The sequence below is a fragment of the Nuphar pumila genome, chromosome 10 (genome assembly GCF_984573655.1).
Source record: "Nuphar pumila chromosome 10, dmNupPumi1.hap1.1, whole genome shotgun sequence".
Classification (NCBI taxonomy): domain Eukaryota; kingdom Viridiplantae; phylum Streptophyta; class Magnoliopsida; order Nymphaeales; family Nymphaeaceae; genus Nuphar; species Nuphar pumila.
This window is the reverse complement of record NC_143258.1, coordinates 37,237,387-37,262,108: the sequence shown is the minus strand read 5'-3', so window position 1 is coordinate 37,262,108 and position 24,722 is coordinate 37,237,387. Positions and strand designations below refer to the sequence as shown.

Sequence of the window (24,722 nt, the reverse complement as noted above, 5' to 3'; positions counted from 1 at the left end):
GAAACCTCAACTAACTCTCACTAAAAGAGGAAAAGAAGTACCTCTTTCAGAGATGGATAAAATTAAGGCTATTTCCACGTATGAGAAAAATTGGAAAGAATGAAGAATGGGTCACGCCAAGATCACGTCTGCCCAGCCTGCGTCTTTTAGAGACGTAGGCTCTCGAACATTCGAGAGCTCGGGTCCGGGTCGAACTCGGATCCGGGCCCGACACGGCGGATCAACCTCGACACATGTCTGATCCGACTTGGATTTTTTTTTCAGGCTTTACAGCCCCTGCCCCCTTTCCTTTTCAGTTGCCATCAGAGTGGCGTGCAGGGGATGTACCCCTGCCCCTTTCCGAACATTATTACGGCTATATCATGCTAAGCACTCTTTATATATATAATCCAACCATGTGAATGTGCTTGGCATGATGAATTTGTTAGGAATCAACCATTGGATAGTGTATTTTCGATAAAAAAATATGATTTTTGAATGCTTGAATATTTATGAAGAATATAAGCCGTTGATTTAAATCCTTAAAAAAATCTCATTTATACATCAAAAAAGGATGATTCAAGAGCATGTTATTATGAAACCAAATATGTAGATCACATCCTTACCGTTAGATTCAAGAGAAAAGAACAAAAATTCATAAAAATTGTGTTTCACACATTAATTCTCATATTCTAGTGACTCTCTCTCTCTCTATATATATATATATATGTATGGAGAGAGAGTCTATTGTAATATAGGTTGGTGCATATGTTATTAGATATGGGAAGAAATTTTAAATTTGAGAACTGTAGCTTTTTCTTATTTTTTTGCTGTTGCTAATAGCAAATTGTCTTTATGTTTCTGCCAAACCTTTAATGTCATTGACTGGCAGTTTTAAGTGATAAAAATAATAACCAGATGCACGATAAGCTAAGGTGGTTTGATTCCTATGTCACATAGGTGCGGGTGCGGATACAGGTAAAGATGCGGTGATGCGTCACTATAAAAAAAACTTGGGTGCGGGGGTGCAAAGAGGGTATATATATATATATATATATATATATATAGAGAGAGAGAGAGAGAGAGAGAGAGAGAGAGATAAAATTGGACTTTGGGACAGAAATGGACATCAGTGTGGTTTACTTCACCTAACACAAATGAAGCCGTGTCCAAGTGTCGCATCCGCATGGATGCAGATGCGACGTGGGGCGGTGCCCTGTTAGAAGTGCGATACATAGTTTGATACTATGATTAACAAGCTCTCTCTCTCTCTCTCTCTCTCTCTCTCTCTCTTTCTCTTTCTCTCTCTCTCTCTCTCGCGCTTGCGCATACACAGACATCCCTCTAGCATCTGGTTCTATTTTTTTGAAAATATCTAGGCTGAGCAATATGCCATATATAGGAACTGAGGCCTTCTAGTATCGTTTTTCTGCACTTCTAATTGTTCTCACCAATCGAGAAACTGTTAGTATTATTTCTTTTTTGCCCTGGTGTTGCCATGTTTAGAAACTTGAGCTCCAACTGGTACTGACTTTGTGTGGTTGTGTTAAATCCATCTGCATCTAAGAATTCAGTGAACCAATAGAAAACAAATGGCTTAACAGATTAGGCAGACTACTCAGTCTCATTGGAAACCAAAGCATTTCTGAACCCCAAGTTTTACTCTGTGACTTGGCTTGGTTGATTTTTGTGGAGACGACTGGGCCCTTGGTGAAATTAGCAAGTCTTCAAAAGTTGGTTTTTACGTAGACATGTGATAAAGTTATGGCATAGTTGCTAATCATCTGATGGCAAATCTTGACATATTTCTACTATTGTGCATCAAGGTACTAGTTGTGCAAAGTTTTTTTTTATTTTAAATATTGCCCATGTACTTCTATTCATTTTGTCGTCTTCCTTCTATGTTGCAGACGCTTGCTCATGACTCGTACTCGCTTTGTCCACTTGGTGCTCAGAATGGGTTCCCGGTTGACATGCTAAATAACCCTTGACCAACAGTCGCCGAAGTAGGAAATGAAGGTGAGAAGCAATGCAGGAATTGGAAGCAGAAAGCAACATATTCAATTCTTAAAAGAAATTGGAAAGCAAAGAGAAAGGAAGCAACATGGGGAGTTGTTTGAGAAGTGAAACAGGATTTTTGTGTAAAGTGACGTGAAAGGGGGGAAATTTAGAAAAATTGATATCATAAATTATAAGCTATATTAAGATACTTTAAATCACTCTTTAAATTATAAAAGAACATGAAAATATTCATGCTTCTTTCAAAAACGATAATTATAAATTCAATATTTTAGATATGGATATTTTATGAGTTTACTTTCTATATGAAAGAATAATGAGAACAATCGATCAACACATTTTCTACAATGTCTACTAAGTATTGTCATGGCTAAATAAACAGTATAAAATATGCGTAATACTTGAACACGTGATTATCCAAAAAACTAAACAGCAACAATCTCTTCATGAATATTGATTCTCATGTCAGGAATCTTACTTTCTTAATCTTGACAGTTGCAATTCATGAAGTGAGAAATCGTGATTCCCAGTAACCAAAATTGCAATTCTTGAATATGGAGAATCACAGGAATTAGGATATCCAGACTCCTTTTTTCTCGTTATGTAAGTGGCTGGATTTTCACTTTTGAATGGTCTTGTATGAAACACGCCTGCCAGTCTGCCTGGGTGCTTTTGATAACTATTCCTCTGTCTAAATCCTCCATGGCAGTAATGAATATGCTTATGATGATTCTGATGAGTTTGAATTATGTGTTCTTCATGTCCGCGAAATTGTTCAGTCATCAATATTCAAATGAAATCATCTTGCAAATGGCATTTGAAATATAAGTTATGTATATTTTCTACACGTGGGACATGTCATGTAAAACCCGCAAAATTTTGACAATGATCAAAATAAATAAATATTAAAATTCCTGGAAATGGATACGATAAAGGAATGTAGAGTCGATCCAAATGGATCAAATGGATCCAGTATTTGGATTCAAATACAATAGATGAATTTGGATCTCGGATGGAGTCAAAACCCACTTAAAATCCAGTTTCAAATTTTCAATTACAACTACATTCACAAAACACATATCTAAAGTATCATCTCTTGCGAATATCGCCCTCGTTATGACCATATCCTACGAATATATGCTTTTTAGTAATTCATAAGAAATAACGAGTCTTTTTCCTCCTTTGGGTCCCAAATTTGGGGAACTACTAGTCATATGTATTATGACTTTGATTTATAATTCTTGGGACTTGATTTCTCATAAACAGTGCTCACGTCACTTTGTATGTCTTACATACGTGATTTCGAACATTGCTCATCATTGAAGTAGTTTTAGTCACAAAGAAGTGCAACCAAGTAAGGGTTGGTGCACTGGTATGGTTGGTTGCCTCAGTAGGAAGAGAACGTGAGTTGAATCCTCGTGTATGCCAGAAATTTTGTTAAAATCGCTATTTTGTAAATTTCGTCAAAAGAGGATAAAAGGATTACAATTGCAATAATATGCAACGAAATAGGAAGTGGTGCACTGGTGGGGCTCGTTACCCCTTAGGTTGAAGAACCCTAGTTCAATTCCCCTTGTGTGCTACAGATGAAGCCTTTTTACAAAAAAAAAACATATTGGTAACTTTTATATGGATTTTTACTTAAAAATCAAAGTGGCAATAAATGAGGAGTTAATTAAGAGGAAGGGGCGATTTTTTTTAAAGAAAGAAGGGCTGAACGGTTGGGCCACCTTAGAAGCCCAACCGTCCAGCATTGGGAAGAGCCTCCCTTCCATTTTTTTTCAAAATGGAAGGGAGTTTCAAGAAAGGGAAGTAATGGGCAACCATTTTGGGAAGGCTGCAATGAAGGCAAATTAATGTTACGCTTTTTTTTTCTTTGAGAGGGACCTTACAAAATAAATAATGAGGTGCCGTGAAACTCAAGCTCTTTTTCTCTCTCTCTCACGCCTCCCCTCTCTACCAGTCGTGTGACTCTCTTCTTCGTATCCCTTCCACCATTGATCCACTTGTGCAAGGGTACCCGATGTCCGTAAGGAAGAATACTACAATCTCGTATTCGCGTTCTCACGATGTAGGTGTTACAATCCCTTCTTATATATGTGTTTTGTCATTTGATATCGTATGTGAATAATTTTTTTTATAAATCATTACGATAGGTTCATTTTATTCCTGAACATATACATGGTAGGTTACTGATAGTTTCAAAAAAAATAGTGAGCATGTCTTTATACATATAAGTAGTGTTATTTGACGTGGTATGACGAAATACATACAACATGCACGTTGGAATTATTGTTTTTGCTTAGTTCGGCTAGAGTCGGCATGCTTAACTCTATAGGTTCCAAATAAAGTTGGAAGAGATGCAACAGGCTTCTAAGTAATGGGTTACGTGGTTGCCTACCCTAGCCTGCATATGGCCTTGCTGGCCATTTGCCTCTTGCAGCGGGTCAGCACAGAAATTTTTCTGTGACTAGTGGGGTGGTTTTGAGGGTATTGTGCTGAACGTACCTGATCAAACCCACTGACTCGCGGGTAGGTTCTTACCCTAATGGGAGTGCCACGGTGGTGGCCACCTGTTGAAAAAAAAGAAAAAGAATGGGGCAGTACCTTGCTTTGGTCTTTCAATTAAGATGCGAAAGGCATGGGATTGCCTCGTGGAGATACTCACATAAACATAATTAAATAGGATGGTTATGCACCAACTCACACCCTGGAGGAACATTGATAACAACGACCATGTTTTGGTTTTCGTAAGCCCTAAGGTGGGTTGTGGGATGCTTGGTCATTCTCACGAACCAGTCAAGAAAACAATAATAAATAAAGAAATTTGGATGAGAACTGGGTATATCGAAAAGGGTGTATGTTACCGGTTTTTAATAGGGTCTTTGGGCACACCAAGATGGTATATGTTACTGGATGCCCGGGTTTTGGGTGCACTAGATCACAGTGTATGTTACCAGATCCATGGTCCACTTTGGAGAGAGTGGGTGGTACACACTTCGTGGGACATACTTGTGTTGTGAGAGCGAGGCATCTCACCCAGTCCCCAGTCCTCTGAGTTAGGGGGACCAGGACCACCAGTGAGTCTTAGGTGGTGGGTCCAAGTCTTCTGCATAAGATGATAGGTGCATCCAATGTTAGTCTTGCCAATTGGGGTCTCTCTCGGTCGAGCACCGTGCCCCTTTTGGGTATCTGTACGGCTAGTTATATGGGTTATAAATAAGGAACCGCCGTATAATCTCGGTCCGCTATGACGTCGAATGCTTGTGCGTACCCACATGATTAAAAATAGAATAAATAACATAAATAATAAAGCTGGTAATGAATAATGAAATGGTATGAGCTCAAGTCGAACAAAGACTTAGAGATTTGAAATCATGGGGTCACTTATTTAGAAATCATACTAGATATGACAGAATTAGAAAGAAAAGTCCTTTTTCATAACTATTAAATTAATGGCAAACCATAGCTCACACATACTTGTTCACATGACATTATACATATGTATGTAGGACTCTATCACTTACTCAGACAGTGGTAGTCTGATTCCTTTGTGGTTTACTGTTTTCAGGTAAAGCTATAAATGAACTATCAGAGTGAGGGTGGCGGCTTCGTCGAGGCGGTCATGGCACTACTACTTCTCTGTTTTATGGTTCTAGACTTTGAGTTGATGTATTCAACTTTGTTATGATGGAATAAGATTGAAGTTCTTAGTAGCTCCCCATTTGTTTAATTGAAGGTTAAAAAAAAATGTTGAATTTACATTAAAAATAAATGGGGCGTTACATGTCATTCTTACATCAGACATAATGTTGAGCAAATTAATTGTTTATGATTGTAACACTCTAATTTGGGACCTCGAGGGTCCAAGTTCGGTTGGTATTACTTCCCAAAAGGAAAGCATATAGAGGTCACATAAAAAACAATATGACTACATTTTTTTCTAATAAACTCAATTTCTTTGACAAATTTCATAATTCAAAACATACGAAAATAATGATTACACGAGTTCAATGAAAATATAATAAAACTAACGAATACTCTGTTGTACAGTTAGAGTATCCGTTCACATTCTACCTACGCTAGTGCACTTGGAATCTATTGTTGTAATTATACAATGGGTGAGTCTACAACTCAAGAAAGAATATTTATGAGCAATAAATGACTTTAACTTACAACTGTAGTAGGCTCTAATGTCTTAATCTGGGTTTAGTTTTCGACACACTACATAATGTTTGTATATTTTAAAAAAAAATCTTAACTCTCTCAATTTAACTTGTACTCACAACCGACTATAACACTAAGTCGGTTATAGTCGTCTATAGGCATAGCAACCCATGTAGAACATTATAATTCTACATTATTGGTCAGACTATAAATCATACGCTCTCAGCGATCCTCAGATCACCAAGCATTGTAGTAAAATAACAAGGAGACCCTATCGGTAGCTAGCCGAAAAGTCAGGCTCAAACTTTGCATGGTTCATGCTACATCTTAACCATAAATGACTTTTAACCGTATATAGTTGTGTAGAGTCTCAGATACTGTGTGAATATAAAACTCTAAGTCATACTTTAAATTCATTACCTTGACCTTACTCTCAAGTTTGGGTCTCACTCGTTCTCCCATGAGTGCCATGGTAAAATGATCACGAAGGGTCTCATTCTCAATCTCAAAATGGTATTAGGGTTCACACTTTATATTATACTAAGCAAGCAATGAGGTAGAGTCTCTATGTCGTTAAATCATCGGTGGCTCACTCTTTATGGTGATTATATTCTAGTCACGAACCAAGTAGTCATTGTCACAGGTCACTACTTTAAGGATTTAAGGGCTTAAGCATGCTAATATCAATTTAAATTCAAACAACATGACCAAATTTAAGAGACTCAAGGTTAATCGCAATCTCAACTGACATGTGCATATAGTCATCTCATTACAATTAACTCATGCATGGTCATTCTATATATATCATGTTCACACTCAAAAGCTACATTTCTAAACATGTTAATATATAACAACAATAATTACAAGCAATACAATATGATTTTTTCACAACTAAGATTATTTATAATATCTGTTACTTCGAATGTAAATGTTATACTCTGGTCGTAATCAAGTCTCAAGTGGTTCTAACAATAAAACCTGATCACCACACAAGCATGTTCATGTTAATACACATATATTGTTTATATTTTGATAGAATTACCAAAATACTCCTTTTGAGTTGACTCATCAGATCTCAATTTTTGCATCCCTAGTTTAATCAGAACCATAGGATCTAAAGATTTTCCTCTTCGATAAGAGTTCAACCCACCAAATCTCACACAATTCTGAGTTCGGAGTGAAAAGTTATTTTTGTTTTACTTAATTAGATATTAGGTACACATAAGGGTAATTTAGTCATTTCAACTCTTATGATTTGACCTCACTCATCCTAGGTCAAAAACAAGTTCAGTATGAGTTTAAAGTATTAGGTTTACTGAACCTAGTCTTGACCCAACTAGGTTTGGTTTGAAACTCAATTGAATTCTCAAAAATCCATAATAAATTATAAATTAGATTGTATTCTGATCTGTATCCAGAATTATCAAACTGGATCCAAACCCAGTTCTGATCTGAATCTAAAACTGTTTGATTAGATCCAAACTCAGTTTTGATTTGGATCCAGAACTGTCAAACTAGATCTAGACAAAGTTTTGATCTGGATCTAGAACTGATCCATTTAGCTATGGATTGGATCGAGATCCAGCTATATATTAGATCTAGAACTGAGCTACATATTGGATCAAAAAATGATCTGAATAGTCTTAAACTAGATCTAGATTCAGCTTTGATCTGGGTCCAGTACTATTCCATTTACTTTATACCAGATCCAAACCCAAATTTGTCTAGATTCGGCTCAACTTGGATCAGTTCAGACTAACTAGATCGAACTGGACCTAGATCCAGTTTGATCCAATTTAAACTAGATCCAAATAGAGAACTGCGACCCTGTCAGGCTAACTCGAGTTCGAGACTGTTGACCAGACTCGGTATGGACTGACCCAACCCAGTCTCGGTTCACACCCAGGTAGGTTCGGTCTGACCAAGTTTGTCGAGTTTAGTCCAAACGAGTCGGTCTGGTTAAGTCAGTTGACCCCCATTTTTTTTAATTACTTGTTTCGGTCTGGGTTGCACCCGGAGTGCCTCGTTTAGTCTGGGTCGCACCCAGACTGACCTGAGACTAGACGGACCTGACTCGATCTAGTTTACACCCCAGACCGAGTCAGTTTTGTCGACTCTAACTAGGGTCTTAAGGTGGAAGGGGCATAGCCGACCTCCCTCTCCTCATCGTAGAGGTTATTGACAACCTCTAGTTGCCGACCCTCTCTCTCCCTCTCCCTTTCTCTCTCTCTCTCTCCTCTCAAATCTCTCTCACTTTCTGTTATGATGCCGGCAACCGTGGCTGTCAGCTGTCACTCCTTAAACTTGTTCGCAACCATTGGCAGTCGGCCTCTTAAAGAAAATAAAAAAAGGAAGAAAAATAGGGGGAAGGGAAAGAAGCAATTACATGCAGCGGTCATCGGCAGTGGTTTGGCGACTGCCTCCCTCCTTCTCTATCTCTCTTAAGGTATTCTTGTGTAAAATTCTACATGATTCTTAAAAAAAAGTTTGTTTTGGATCCAAGTTGGATTCGACCGGATTCGGGTGGACATCCCCCTCCCATGGTCTATTTAAACCCCTCATAGGGGGATTTCCTTTTTACAAAACCCGACCCTCTCCCCCTTATTTAAACCCCCTCACGGGTGGGTTTTCTTTTTAAAACAATGAAGCCTGACTCTCTCCTCCATCTCTCTCTCACGTCGGAGCCATGTTGGAGCGCCCCCCCTGTCACTCCCTTTCTCACGCCAGAACCTTCCCCCCCCCCTACTCTCTCTCCCCTCTGCATACCCCCCTCTCACTGGAGCTCTCTCTCTCCATGTAAGTCTATCTCTCTTAGATCCTCTCTCTTCTTCTTTTTCTCTGTGGTGGCGGTATCTCTTGATGTTGCCACCCTACCGAAAGCAGTGGCATCACTCAAGTGCCGCCCTTCCCCTCTTTTTCTTAGTGGTGGCAGCATCGCTCGATGCTACCACCCTGGCTGGAAGCAGCGATACCACTCAGGTGCCACTCTTTCCCTTTTTTTCTTTTTGGAGGTGACGACATCACTCTGTGTCGCACCTTGCCTAAGGCAGCGACACCACTCATGTGTCACCTTTTTCTTTTTCTTTTTCTTTTCTTGGTGGTGGCAACATCGCTCGATGTCGCCACCCTGCCTGAAGCGGAGACACCACTCAGGTGCCACCCTTCCCCCTTTTCTTAGGGTTACCAAAGAACTAGAGCCACCAATGGTGGTGGCTCTGGCTCATGAAGGGAGAGAGATGGTGCATACACCCTCTTCTCCTTCTTGTTCTGTTCAGGCGGAGGCAGAGCACGCAACTCTCCTTCGCCCTCTCTCCTTGATTGGTTGGCCTGGCTGCTGCTCGCACCCCTTCCCTCTGTTGAAGGACCAAGCAAGTCTGAGTCCTGTCACAGATTGGGACCCTTGACTATCGAGCCCACCCCCTCCCTCTGTGTACTTAACCCTGCCAAGCTTAGCTCAGTCCATGCTTTCAAATCGATTGATCCTGGCTCGGTCATGTCTTGACTCCCTTGGTCTGAACCCGACTCGGTCAAGAGGTTGCCTCAGGTTGCCTCTTACTTGGCTCAGCTCGACAAGGGTTGAACTCAACTCAATCCATCTTTTTTGGTACCTAGTTCGATTAGGTCAAACCAAGTTTGGCTCGATCAAACTTAGTCAACTTTGTTCCCTATCAAACCAACTTCTCATGCCTCATTATGCTCAGCTCAGTTAGCTAGTAGAGTCGGCTTGATTTCTTGTACCGAGCCCGACTCGGTCTGGTTGGCTCGAACTGGATTCACATTTGACCCCTGCGATGCAATCATCGTCTCATCCTATAAAATAAGGTTTTAACATTATTCTTTATGCAACACAATAGAATCCTTTTTAGTGATACACACCGGCACAACGGATAAGACACACTTACCAAGGCACGAACCTTTAAGAACCTATGCTCAGAATCGTTAGAGATTCAGACCATCTCTGAGGTAGGGAAAAATTGCATACGAGAACAATGTCAGAATACTTCTAATTTATATGCTTTTAACTGAAGGATGCAATTTTGCATATTTTTGTCCATTTTAAATTATGTCATTTACTTTGTCATCGCGTTGTAATGTGCACAGGTTCCAGTTTTCTATAATTTATTTAGCTTGATGTGTGGTTTCACACATCGAGCCCTGCTTTATGTCATTTACTTTGCCGTCGCGCTATAATGTGTACAAGCTCCTGCTTACGCATTTTCTTTAGCTCGATATACAATTTTGTACACCAAGCATTGCTTACGTAATTTATTTAGCTTGATGTATGGTTTCATACATCGAGCCTTGCTTTATGTCATTTACTTTACCGCTGCATTGTAATGTGCACAAGCTTATGCTTTACTATATATATATATATATATATATATATATATATATATATATATATATATATATATATATATATATATATATATAAAGTGTGCAGTTTTGCACACTCTTGTCTACTTTAGATTACACTAGTGTGTATTTAAAGACACAAATTTGCGCATCCTCATCAAAACTCGATTTTTGATAGATTTTCACTAGCGAGATTTCAAGCTCGCATTCTCCGATGTCTTGAAAGCAAAACAAGTGTTTTACATTTTCACATTTGCAACTGAGTTTTTTCCTTGAACCAATATAACAAAAAGGCTTTGACTATGTAGCCCTCGGTGTAAGGTCCATGATATTTTTAAGGCAATATTATGCGAAGTGTTTTAGTGTATTGAAATTTCTTGTGTGATTCGAGAATTTTTTATAATTATACCTGTATGGATATACGAGGTCCGAAATCGCGTAAGTAAAATGTAAATAGCAATTGTAGAAAATTCGTGACAAATTAACTTCTAAAAAATTACGGGTAAATTCATAATATATATATATATATATATATATATATATATATATATATATATATATATATATATATATATATATATATATATATATATATTTAGTTTGTCCCCGAATTTGAGACCCAAACAAGAAAACAATCCCGTTAGTGCATGTGAATTACTGGAGAACACATAAAGATAGAATGAGAGTCAAAACGAGAGCAATTTCTGTAAGATGAAAAAAATATTAGAGATGAGCTTTGAGAATGTAATGGTGATTTGAAAATTTTAAAAATAAATAAATAAATAAATAAGAATGTCATGATATTTTGATCTTAATTAATGATTTAAATAAAATTTTATAAAATCATTTTTGGGCTAGTTTAGTCAAGGGGTCGACCAAGCCCTTGGTTGACCACTTTTGGTCATTATGGGACGATGGAGGTCATGGAGACTAGCTGGTCAATTTGATCAGCTGGGATGTTGGCATTCTTGTAAAGAATGCAAGGGGTTGAGGAAGGGAAGGCCACGATTGGCCACACCCTTGGCTCAAGGCCTCCTGGTGAGGCTTGAGGGGCAATTTTCCAAGATAAAGAGGCATGGGGCTGCGCCCCATGGCTTTCTAGTAATATTTTCAAACCTTTTTGAATAGTGAATGGTGTGTGGGTTAGTTTGGGCGGCCATGCATGGATATTACATCCTTGCCACCGCCTAGAAGGGTGTGAGATTCACCCCAGCCGTTGGATCTCTTAGAGAAATCCTGGACCTTATTTATGCATACAACCATACTTAAGGGTTTAGGAAAGAGAAAGGAGCCCAAGTGGCAATTTTTTTTTTGGGACATCCCCTCTCTTCCCTCTTACTCTCTCTTTCATCCTCCTTAGCCGAGTGGAGGGTGTCTTCCACCATCTTCGTGGAGTTTTGCAAGTGTGTTGCACCTTCAACCAAATCAAGGTAGAGGACTTTGATGTCTTACCTCTATTCTCTTTGGTATTGCATGTGTTACGAGATATGAAGTCACGAGCCGGCTGCATTTGAGAAATGCATGGCTCATGGCGGATTAGAACTTGTTTTTGGGCATTTCAAACATGATTGAGCATTTTCCTCCATTTGGTTTTGTTGTACTTCACGGTTACCTTCTTTAAATCGTTTGAGGCTTGTACATTGCGTTGATATCTTGTTCAGCCTATGTATACTTGTTGTTTTTGCATGATTCTTCCTTTCCTATGTGTTTTGCATGCAACAAATAAAAACGTTATCTTCTTTTCTTTGGTTGGTCCTCTTCTTCTTGTTGGTTTTGGTGCTAAACCCTTGCATGCATGAGCAACTGATTTTGGATGTGCATGTGATGACTTCAGCCCTTCTTAAACTCATGGGGGATGGTTGAGGCACATCTTGGGCCTCCGGGTGAGTCCGAACTGAGCACATTCATAGCCCAGTCCAGACATTGCACCCTCCTTTCTTTTCTATTTCTCGTTTTCCCCAAATTTTTCCCCTATAAATAGTATCATTTTTTTTCTTCCTTTGTTGCCAGGTGTTGCAGCTGGTTTGTTCCCCTACTGTGACAGACCCAGTTGAGTGCACTCTGGTCTGAGCTGGGCTCAGCCAGAGGCACCCAGTTCCTTGGCTATTGAGGTCGTTTGATCTTGACGCGCGCGGCAAGCCATCGGGTGCTCGGCGCACCGGGGTTAGCCTTGTTAACCTTAGCGTCTGGTCAGAACCTGTGGTTCAGACCAGTGAGGAGGATAGACCGAGTGGTATGGTCCAGAGGACCAAACCCATGGTCCAGACCGAGACCAACCCCTCTGTCTTTTCCTTTTAGCCTTGGCACCATAGTGCCCTCCGGGTGCTAGCCGCACCCCGGGTAGCCAGAACTTAGTCTACTACCCCTCGACCTGGACGTCTGGTCTGAACCAAGGGTTTAGACCCGAACCCATGTCAAACCTATGGTCTGGTCCAGAGGACCACACCCGCACTTACACCACTACCTGTTTTGCTTTGGTACTATGCTAGCCGTCGGGTGCTAGTTGCACCCGGGTAGTTTTTTGCTCTGGGCATTTAGCTCAGGTCTGCTGTGTTTTGGGAGTCCTTGACTGAACCTCTGAGTTCAGACCAAGCAACGAACCTGGACTATGGTCTGGTCCAAAGAACCAGACCAGACTCACTTTTCTTCCACGGATTGCCCATTTGACACTTGCACGAGTGCGGGCTTGGGTGCTCTAGCCGGCACTGTTGGGCTTTGGTTCGGACTGCACCATGGGTGCGGAGCATGGACTGAACTCTTAAGTTCAATCCTATGCCATGTGTAACCCATCAATACTTGTTCGAAAGTCCATCCTCCGAGGTTGGTTCTTGTCCTTGGTGGGAATGCCGTAAATGTTAAGAAGGAACGTAAGTTGAACTGCGAACATTTGGGGGTTGTGATGTGTGGGTCCGCTGTCCAACAAATCCAGATGGACTTAGTATATTCTTGTGTTATGTCCAAGTGCGAGACCCTTCTAGTACCAACTTAGCGATTCAGTCATGTCGGGACATCGTGCCTTGTAACAGTTATTTGGGTAGTCGAACTGGAGTTTGGGTTCGGAGTAAACCCCGTGTTCCCCGCGGTCCTGTTTTGGGTTATTTCGGTATGAGTTGTCGGGTGAACTCTATGCTACCCGCACATACATAAAGTCTTTCATCAGTCTCAAAAATTTCTTCAAACCATCATTTTGGTATCTTTGAGTTTTCGCGAGCGCGACAACCAATCGTGGTAATGCCAATGTTATTCACATAAGTTGGGAATATTCTAGATTTCATTCATGACACGTAAGTGTGTCGAATTCATGAATCTTGTAATATCCGAAAATTTCTAAGTTCTTTTTTCTATAACATTATGAAATTTCTTGAATTTCGTGCCAATATAAAATTTTGAGTTCTTTAAAAATGAATGTTTGAGTATATTTGTAAGGTTTAGGGGGTTTAATCATGTTAAAGTGTAGCAAATATAAACCCTACACGTTTTGAATATTAGAGAAAATCCAAAGTGATGACCAATTGAAAACGTTTCTCTTAAAAAGAAAAACTTGATTTTTCTTTAAGTAAATTTATTAAATGATGTGAATTAACAAAAGTAGATTGTAAAAATATACATATTAATATGCTTAATAGGTTGGAATTGGTTTATACTTAATGCCTTGACATTTTCACATGATTTGTGGTTATATAGAACAAAAACGATTTTTATTAGAATTTAATAATTATTTAATTATAATTTAATAGAATAGTTTTTTCATAAATTAACCACATTTTTATATTTCAGTATGGGTCCATAGGCTGGCCGTCCCATCCTATGTGACATCATACTTCAAGTTTTATTTTGAAAATAAAGGTATGGTGAAATTCAAGCTTATTTGAAGCTTGAATAGTCAAAGTGGAGATCAAGGGATCCAAATGACTTTCCTTATATTGATCAAGGGCCGAAATTAATTTCAGCCCATTACCTAACTCAAGAGGGGCTATAAAACCCTTTCATAGCTGACCCCCCCCCCCCCCCCCCCCTCATTTGGGTTGGAAATTTTTTGTAGAGTTTCTCTCTCCCCCCAAAACCCTCTTCTCTTTCCCTTCCCTTTTCCCTTTTTCTTTAGGGTTTCTTTTGCTTCTTGAGTACAAGATCCAGACTTCAAGGGGTGTGGGGAGGTGATCTAAGGTCCCCACCTTGCTGGAAGAAGAAGCTGATCGGTGGGATCGAGCAAAAAGTTTTGTTCATCCATCAAGAAACACGTTTTTTCAACAAAAGGTAAGGTTTCTATGCTTTTCTTGCAAGAACGGAGTTCTTGGCATGGATTTTGATATTTTTTCATGAGTATAGATCATGATCAAACCCTCCTAACCGTGGGTTTGACTCAGATCTAATGATTTATGGCAAAAACACGTTTTTCTTTAAAGAAAAACCTTTTTGAAATCGGGTTTTTCATAAAAAATCGGTTTCTCGGAAAATAGATTTGTAAAAATAGCTAGTATTCGATTTATGTCATGATTTTTATGAAAATGTTGGTTTGGGTTGATAGAATATGATTTGTTCTATCTACTGTGAATATTGTAGATTTTTATGAATTTTATTTCATGCATATTGCCTCTTTCCTTTGAATTTTTTTGGGATTCGGGTGACTCAGTTTTATTCACCCGAATACAAATCTCAGAATTTTCAGGTTTTCAACTTGACCTTTGTTCAGTAAAACGGTTGTTTCTCCCTCGTCTAGAAGATTTTTGATGAACGGATTGTTGCGTTGGAAAGCTAACGCAATTTTGCATCTACTGTAAAAATTTGGGCTCTGTTCATGGAAAGAGCACATCTCTGTGACAGTCAAAACAAAAACCGATAGGTCTGTAGTAAAACATTCATAACTCCATCATACAAAGGCGTTTTTATGAACGGTTTGCGGCTATGGACAGCTAACAAAATTTCTTATATATTGTAGAAATTTTAACTCTTTTCATGGAGCCAAAATTTTCTGTGAGTTTTGTACCAGTCGAGCAGAGTTAAGAAATTGGTAAAATTAGGGCAAATTCATAGACCAAGGCTCAAAAGATGCATAATTTATATGTCTTTATGCAATTTCTTCATTTAATTAGCATGCATTATGTGAATGATTATGCAGGTTTGATTTTACGTAAATTTTATATGATTATGACATGAACTGTTAATAAAAGTTTACACGGTTAAGATTAACGATCTAAGGATCCATTGAATACAAGTTATGTTTTAATTTCTGAAAATGTGTGGGCTATATGTATGTGTACTTATCATGATGATATGACTGTTACTTCGATGTGGATGTTCATATACATATTTTTTTTATTGAATTTTCTATGTACATGTGTTGTGTGGTGTGTAAAAACAAGTAAGATATTCATACCTCGCATGTGCTCAGGTTCGGTTTCAAGTCGTATTATGTGAATCTTTACACTGCTTTATAAAAATGCATCCACCATCATGAAGTAGTTCAAGTTAATGTTGCATGAAAAGTAAAACTATAACCAAGTAATCATGTGACATTAAAACTCAAAGTACTTGCCAGGAGAGTAGCAAGTGATACACAACTTCGTGGGGCAAGTCTGTTACGGGCACGGAAGGTTGCTCCTCCCCTCCAACGATTTTATGGGGAAAACCTCTACATTAGACTGCAGCGTAGAGGTTCAAGTATTCATGAAGAAAAAACTGATGCATCGGGTTGAAAGGTGTTTGGAATCTCTCTCGTGTTAACGTCCCCGGCCAGGCTAAAGCCACTCATATATGTAAAATACGTCCTGAGCCATGGTCCTGATCTGAGAATGTCTGCATGTGTCGTATCAGCAGGGCTAAGAAGTGATAATTTAAAATTGTGTGTGTATTAATTTGGCATCACATGCATCATCTAATTAAGAAAATATAATTAAAGATAAGAAAATATGCATGCATTGAAGGGCTTCTACATATGGTAAGTCATGCATATTATCTGTTCATGCATTTTGTATGTTGAATGTATGAATTAATGTTTTTCTGTTAAATGTGAAAATTCTAAACATGCATGATTAGTTGTATGATTTTTTAAGTTAAATTAAATGTTAAATCATGAAATCTCTGTTAAAATCTTTGTCTTGTAATTCTGTCTTACAAGTTTAGCATATTTTACTCTACTAAGACATGTTTTATCTGACCCTATATGGTTTAATATTTTTCAGGTAACGAGTAGGTACTTACGTGCGAAGGTGGAAGGTTGCGACGAGGATTGAGCTTACCTTTCCTCTGCTTCATGGATTCTGAAATCTGATTTTACTTTAATTCAATTCAAGGACAAATGTGATTAATTTTGGATATTATGGAACTTGATTTTATTTCATGCATAGTTAATTAGTTGTTAAAGTTTAAATTCCACAATTATATGTTTGCAAGCAATCATCTGAAGTAGCACGCCAGGTTTTATGCCCAATGTGTTTTTTCGCTGTTAACTGCTAAAAGATTTAAATGTATTTCAAAAAAAGAAATTTCCACCATTTTCGGGGTATAAAAATTGGGGTGTTACAAACATGGTATCAGAGCATAAGGAAAGTATGGCTCAAAGCTCGTCCAACCGACCACCATCATTGTAAGTATGTTTCAATTTTTATTTGTTTTGATGATTTATTATGAAAATTGTATGTCTGTAATTATTTCTGTTGATAAATGCGGCAAGAATCAGAACGTAGATCTAATAGGGTCACATGAATAAGAATTTTTTATTTATGCCCAACTTATAAGTAATGTAAATCCATGTGTGTGTTTGTAGATGGCCAGAAGACAGCCCCAGGTTGGACTGCTCAGAGGGACTTTATTTTTGAAGCTCTCGCGAATCTGACTGCCTATTGTCAGAACCATGCTGGCAACGGGGCTAATGGCAATGGCGTAGGCCATCAGTATGAGGGACACGTAGCGGCACCGGTTGTCGCAACCAATGGGGCGTCATACAAGCGCTTCATGGAATTGATCCCTCCTGCTTTCACTGGTAAGGAGGATCTGGACGCTGCGAAGGAATGGGTTCACGCCATAAGTGAGATTTTTGAGATTCTCGAGGTCCTTGCTGAGAGCCAGGTTTCTTTTGCCACCTATCGGCTCCAAGGGGATGCCAAGAGCTGGTGGGAGACGACACACAAGGTACGCTATACACCTGATGAACGACGCGCCCTCACATGGGAGGAGTTTACAGCGGTGTTCATGGACACCTATTTTTTCCAGTACACACGTGATCGCAAGAAACAAGAGTTTTTGGATCTTCGACAGAGGTCTATGAAGGTGGCAGAGTGCACTACACGCTTCTGACACTTAGAGAAGTATTGCCCACATACTTATACTACCGACAAAGCGCGGGCTAAGAAGTATGTGCAAGGTTTACGTGATGGACTGAGGACGAGAGTGCTGACCAGCCGTCCTCAAAACCTCAACCAGGCCATCAAGATGGCCACGATACTTTAGGTGGGGAAAACTAGAACCAACTTTTTGGTTTTTCCAAAAACAATCTCGATAGATCGTAACAATGTCTTTGTGACACAGGATGACAGAGAGTCTTCTAAGAAGACTCAGCCTAGCCGTTTTGACAAGTCGAAGGGCAGTGGGAATAAGGCCCCTCGACCAATTGCAGAGAGTCATAAGGCGTCACCCGCAAATATGGCAAAGGGGCAACAGGGCAGCATACAAGCGCCATAGTCTTATGCAGTATGTAAGCACTGCAACAAGAGGCATCCTGGAGTATGCTACAGAGTTTCAGGTGCATGTCTCAGATGTAGGAAATAGGGTCACTTCATCAAAGACTGCCCTATGAGGCCAGCTCAGGAGGGAGTTGCCCCTATCCCTAAAGGACTACAACAGCCTCAGCAGCAGCGACCCCAGCAGTCCCAGGCGCAAGGACAGAAGAAAGCTACTGGACGCGTGTATGCGACTTCTGCAGAGGAGTTGCAAGAAGATGCCAACGTCATTGAAGGTACAATCCCTATTACAAAGTTTGATGCTAAAGTTCTTTTTGACACTGGTGCTACGCATTCCTTCGTATCTGTACGTTTTGTGAATTTGTTTGGTGTCACGCCGACTTCTTTGGGATATATTCTGGAAGTTATCACACCTTCGAGTGGTAGCTCTATCGCTCGTACCTATCTATCTAGAGTAGAGGTTATGATTGCAGAGCAAAACCTCCCTACCAATCTTATCCTTTTGGATATGGTCGGTTATGATGTGATTTTTGGCATAGATTAGATGTATGAGCATTACGCTTGTATGCTTTATCGTGAGCGACACATTCAATTTACTCACCCCGATCAGCCTGTACTTGAGTACAAGGCATGTAAAAAGGAGAGCAAAGGATGACTTATTTCAGCATTAAAGGCACATCATTGTGTAGAAAAGGGGTGTGAGGCCTTTTTGTCCAGTGTTTCTCTGTTAGACCCCAACACTACACCACTGGAGAACTTGGACGTAGTTCGAGAGTTTTTGGACGTCTTCATAGATGACCTGCCAGGCATACCGCTTACCAGAGAGGTGGATTTTGCGATAGAGTTGGTGCCTGGAACGACCCCGATATCCAAAGCACCCTACCGTATGGCCCCAGCAGCGTTAGAAGAGCTAAAGAAGCAGCTGCAAGAATTGATGGACAAAGGTTTTATTTGGCCTAGTGTTTCACCTTGGGGAGCTCCCGTGTTGTTCGTAAAAAAGAAGGATGGGTCAATGCGTATGTGCATTGACTACAGGATGTTAAATCAGGTAACAATAAAAAACAAATATCCTCTTCCCAGGATCGATGATTTGTTTGATCAACTCCGAGAAGCCAAGGTCTTCTCCAAGATTGATCTTCGATCAGGGTACCATCAACTGAAGATTAAAGAATCCGACGTGCAGAAGGCAGCATTTAGGACGCGGTACGACCAATACGAGTTTTTGGTGATGCCTTTCGGGTTAACCAATGCCCCTGCGGCATTTATGGACCTGATGAATCGGATCTTTCGGCCTTACCTAGACCTTTTCGTGATCGTATTTATAGACGATATCCTAATTTACTCCGAGAGCGAGGAAGATCATAGGCATCATATGAGGATTGTCCTCGAGACACTTCGACAATATTAGCTATATGCTAAGTTCTCGAAGTGCGAGTTTTGGTTGAATCAAGTTATGTTCTTGGGTCACATAATCTCTAAAGATGGGGTGTCAATCGACCCTGCCAAGGTGAAAACAGTCATAGATTGGAGACAGCCTAAGAGCGTATTAGATATACGCAGTTTTCTCGGGCTTGAAGGCTATTATCGTTGTTTCATTCAAGATTTTTCGAAGATCGCTTCACCTACGACGAAGCTACTTCTCAAAGAAATTAAGTTTGTCTGGACTTAGCAGTGCGAAGAAAGCTTTCAAGAGCTAAAGAAGAGGCTTACTACAACCCCTATACTCACATTGCCTTATGGGCAAGGAGGCTTTGTGGTTTATAGTGATGCATCAGGTACTGGTTTGGGATGCATTTTGATGCAGCACGACAAGGTGATCGCCTATGCATCGCGTCAATTGAAGGTGCATGAGCGAAGCTATCCCACCCATGACTTGGAGCTTGCTACAATAGTTTTTGCATTGAAGGTATGGCGACATTATTTGTACGGTGAGCAGTTTGAGGTCTTCTCAGATCATAAGAGCCTCAAATATATCTTCTCACAGAAGGATTTGAACATGAGGCAGAGACGATGATTAGAATTTCTAAAAGATTATGATTTCTCCATTTCTTATCATCCAGGCAAAGCCAATATAGTGGCTGATGCTTTGAGTAGAAAGGCTGGAAGCCTTGCAAGTTTTATCAGCAGTGAGTGGAAATTACTCGAAGACCTGATAGACTGGAAGCCTTTTGAAGTAGAATCGGGTTAGATTCAGATCGCTAGCACGACAGTACAGACCGAACTCATGGAAGAGATTATCGCCCAACAGAAGGATGACCCCGAATTCAATAAGATGATTGCAGTGTGCAAGCAAGATCAGTTAGCCTTGCACTTAGAGGAGGATGGAAGCATCTGGTATGACCAGAGGCTCTGGGTGCCCGCAGAGCCTCAGTTGAGGAAAGAGTTATTGGATGAGGCACATCGTACCAGATTCACTATACATCCCGAAAGCACTAAGATGTATAAGGATCTTCAGAGGAATTACTGGTGGTCCGGCATGAAGAGAGACGTCGCTCTTAATCTGCCAGCAGGTCAAGATAGAGCACCAAAGACCAGGAGGTATGATGCAGTCGATTGAGATTCCGCAGTGGAAGTGGGAAGACATTACCATGGACTTTGTGGTAGGTCTACCCAAGACACACCAGCAATATGATACCATTTGGGTGATTGTGGATCGCCTTACCAAGTCGGCACACTTCTTGCCGACCAGGGTGAATCAAACCTTGGAGAGTTTGACTGATTTGTACATCGATGAGATCGTCAGGTTACATGGGGTACCCGTTTCGATTATCTCAAACAGAGACCCTAGATTCACGTCTAAGTTTTGGGGGCAACTTTAGAAAGCTTTGGGGATGAAGCTTAAGTTTAGTATGGCTTTTCATCCCCAAACGGATGGTCAGTCAGAGAGGACTATTCAGACACTCGAGGATATGTTGTGAACGTGTGTTTTGGAGTGGAAATACGATTGGAGTAAGCACCTGAAGCTAGCTGAGTTCGCCTATAATAATAGTTATCATTCGAGTATCGGCATGGCCCCGTATGAGGCATTGTACGGGCAACCCTGTAGGTCCACTGTTTGTTGGAACGAGATTGGTGATCGAGCTGTTGAATCACCCATAGTTTTGCAGCATTATACGAATCAGGTATAATTGATTCATAAAAGGCTTCAGACCGCACAAAGCCGTCAGAAGAGTTATGCAGATCTAAAGAGGCGAGAGGTTTCTTTAGAGGTTAGTAACCATGTTTTTGTGAGGGTATCGCCAACGAAGAGCGTATTTTGGTTCTGCAAGAAAATAAAATTGAGTCTGAGGTATGTAGAATTGTTCCTCATCCTCGAGAGGATAGGAGGCACTGCGTATAGGTTGGCACTTCCCCTTCAGTTTTTCAACATCCATGATGTTTTTCATATGTCGATGTTGAGGAAATATCTGTTGAGAAACTATATTTTGATGACACACAATATGATACACTGTCATATTTGATTTAATATGATATGATAATATGTCTTCTTGAAAAATGTTATATTATGACTGAATATGCTTTACCATGTATCTAACGAGTATTTGATGCAAGGATATCTCACCCAAAAGGATGAAGACCTCCTGTTCAAGTACAACTGTGGTGCAATCATACTTCTTGAAGAAAGAGCTTGATGAGCCATGCATTCTTAAAGATCATCTAAAGAGATCGGCTTCCTCAAGATGAAGACTTTTTTCTTCTTTAGAGTCATATGTAACAGAACCTTCAGAAGCATGCATATTGCATATTACATACTTTATCATAAAAGTCACTCATTCCCAAAAGCTATATTTAATAAAAGTATATGATAACTTCAAAAAGCACTTTTTTGAAAACCAATAATTGTACCTTCTTACAAACCTTTATGGAAAATGTATTTTGACATGATATATTAGCTCATGATTTCAAAAAGCAATAATTGTACCTTCTATCATGTATAAGACAACTTGAAAAGAAATAAAAAGAAATGATTTCAAGTATGTAAGAAAAAGACAAAACATAGAAATCGGCTAGACAAAGAAAAACAAATATAATATGTTTAGAAAAGACTTTAGTTACCTTTTTACAACTCAAGAATGTCGACTTACTTAAAGTCATCATTCTCTTTGTAAAACATTTAATACCTCCTCTAAAAATCTTTTTAGAAATAACTATTTCAATCCCACTCAAGAATGTCGACTTGCTTAAAGTCTTCATTCTCTCTGTAGACATTAAATAGCACATCATAAAGCAATTCTTGATATGACCATTTACAAATAAAGATCTCAAAGCATTTATTGTACTTACACTCATTTAAGTAAAGAAGTGACAATTTCTAAATAAAATACTTAAGTACTACAAAATCATTAATTAGAATAAAGACAAAACTACATGATGGCTTACACATCCAACGTTCAATGTACTATTATAAGAAAAAGATTTTTTACATAAAATATATCATACCTAAAATATTACAACGACTAGTGTACCCCAAATACTCCTTTTATGGAAAGAAGACTTTTTCGAAAATCCATAAAGATGTTTTTGAAATGACTTGACATCTCACATCCCAAAAATACTATCATTTCAAAAAGGCAATGACTATTTTTCTAAGGCTATATAAACACAATCAAATTAATTATTTCACATGGACATGTGAGCTTACAACGAGAAAAATTCCTATTCGATATTTGAAAGAGAGCCTTGAAAAAGAAAAAGAAAAGAAAGAGAAAAAGTCAAGAATAGCTCTTTGACAAAGAGTATCTTCTGAGTGAAAAGAACAGAACATTCTGAGAATCCTTCATTCGTGCATTCATATCATTCTGAAGGTTTTATAGGAAGTATTGTAACTTTCTGTTATTCAATATATTCCTTCTTTTTTGAAAGAAGTAGACCTCTGAGAAAGAGGGTGTTGTCCTTCTCTGTTGAGAGAAGAAGACCTCTGTGAAAGAGGGTGTTCCCCTTCTCTGTTGAGAGAAGAAGACCTCTGAGGAAGAGGGTGTTGTACTATTTATCCGGTAACTCAGATGTTATAGTGGAAAGCTCAAGTGGTTTGCTTGGGGACTGGATGTAGGTCAGGGTTTTGACCGAACCAGTATAAATTCAGTGTTTTATGTGTTGTGCCTTATTGCATTCTATTTTTAATTTATTGATCTATTTAGAATTTCACTATTCACCCCCCTCTAGTGGAATTTCATTTGGTATCAAAGCAGGTTTGCTGGTTTCGACATAACAAGTCTTCCAACACAAATGACATCTACCTCTTATGCTCGTGATATTGAAGGTCAACACGCATCTCGTCCTCCTTTCTTCAACGGCTTCAACTATGGATACTGGAAATGCAGAATGGTTATATTTCTTAAGTCCATAGATTTTGTTGTATGGAAAATTGTTGAGCATCCATACACATCTCCATCTGCAGACTATAGCTTATGGTCTAATGAAGAAAAGAAAATGGCAAATCTAAATGCAAAGGCTATGAATGCCTTATATTGTGCCATTGATCAGAATGAATTCAATAGAATATCCATTTGTGAATTTGCTTATGATATTTGGTATTCTTTAGAGGTTATTCATGAAGGAACCAATAAAGTAAAAGAAGCCAAAATCTCATCTCTGGTTCAAAAATATGAGTTGTTTAAGATGAACAAAGATGAACCCATCACAGAGATGTTTACTAGATTCACCAACATCACCAACGACCTGAAATCTCTGAGAGAAACCTATTCCCATACAGATAAGGTGAAGAAAATCTTGAGATCTCTCACAACTGATTGAGAGAAAAAGACTATAGCTATTGAAGAAGCTCAAGATTTATCCAAACTTACCCTGGACGACTTAATAGGCAATCTTATGGCCTATGAAGTCCATATGAAGGAAAGAAGGGAAGAGGAACAACCTACAAAGAAAACTCTAGCCTTCCCAGCTCTTTCTGAGAATGAGGACTCAAAAAAAGAATCTGAAATTGCGCTACTCACCAGAAAATTCCAGCGCTTCATGAGAAAGAACCGGCTTCCAAATAAGCACAAGGAAAGAAAAGACTCTAAGGAAGATTTCATGTGCTATCAGTGTAATAAGCCAGGTCACTTGAGACGTGACTGTCCTCTTCTCAAAAGAAAATCCAAAACTGAGGAACCAAAGAAGAAGTTCTTCAAGAAAAAGGCTCTGCATGCTCAATGGGATGATTCAGAACCATCCACAAGTGAAGAGTCAAGTGATGATGAAGCTGAAACCGCCAACATGTGCTTCATGGCAGAAAGCTCTGTAAGTGAATCCCTTGACTTCTCCTTTGAAGATCTTCAAAATGCTTTTCAGGAAATTTTTGAAGAATCAAGAAAAGCGATTCTAAAAAATAAACATTTGAAATTTGAAAATCTAGAGCTTATGTTGAAAAATAAAAAACTCAGTATTGAAAATTCTGAGTTACAAAAGAAAAATTTTCTGATTACTTCTGAAATCTCTTCTACTAGCTCCAAGACTAAAAAATTTCAAGTAGAAATTTCAGAATTAAAAAGTAAAACTGAGAACCTTATAAAAACGGTTTTCAAG

At 39.2% G+C, this 24,722-nt stretch overlaps 2 protein-coding genes across 2 annotated transcripts in view; one reads left to right on the top strand and one right to left on the bottom strand.

Moving 5' to 3' along the window:
- LOC149826676 (HAD-superfamily hydrolase, subfamily IG, 5'-nucleotidase) overlaps positions 1–2,346 on the top strand; it is a 182,351-nt gene extending 180,005 nt beyond the window's left edge. Inside the window, exon 17 of the mRNA XM_090018939.1 lies at positions 1,890–2,346. Within this exon, the coding sequence (XP_089875065.1) occupies positions 1,890–1,970 (81 nt within the window). The 3' untranslated portion in view covers positions 1,971–2,346. The remainder of the gene's footprint in view (positions 1–1,889) is intronic.
- LOC149826674 (Pseudouridine synthase family protein) overlaps positions 1–24,722 on the bottom strand; it is a 249,085-nt gene that overhangs the window by 183,515 nt on the left and 40,848 nt on the right. The gene's annotated exons all lie outside the window — the stretch shown is intronic.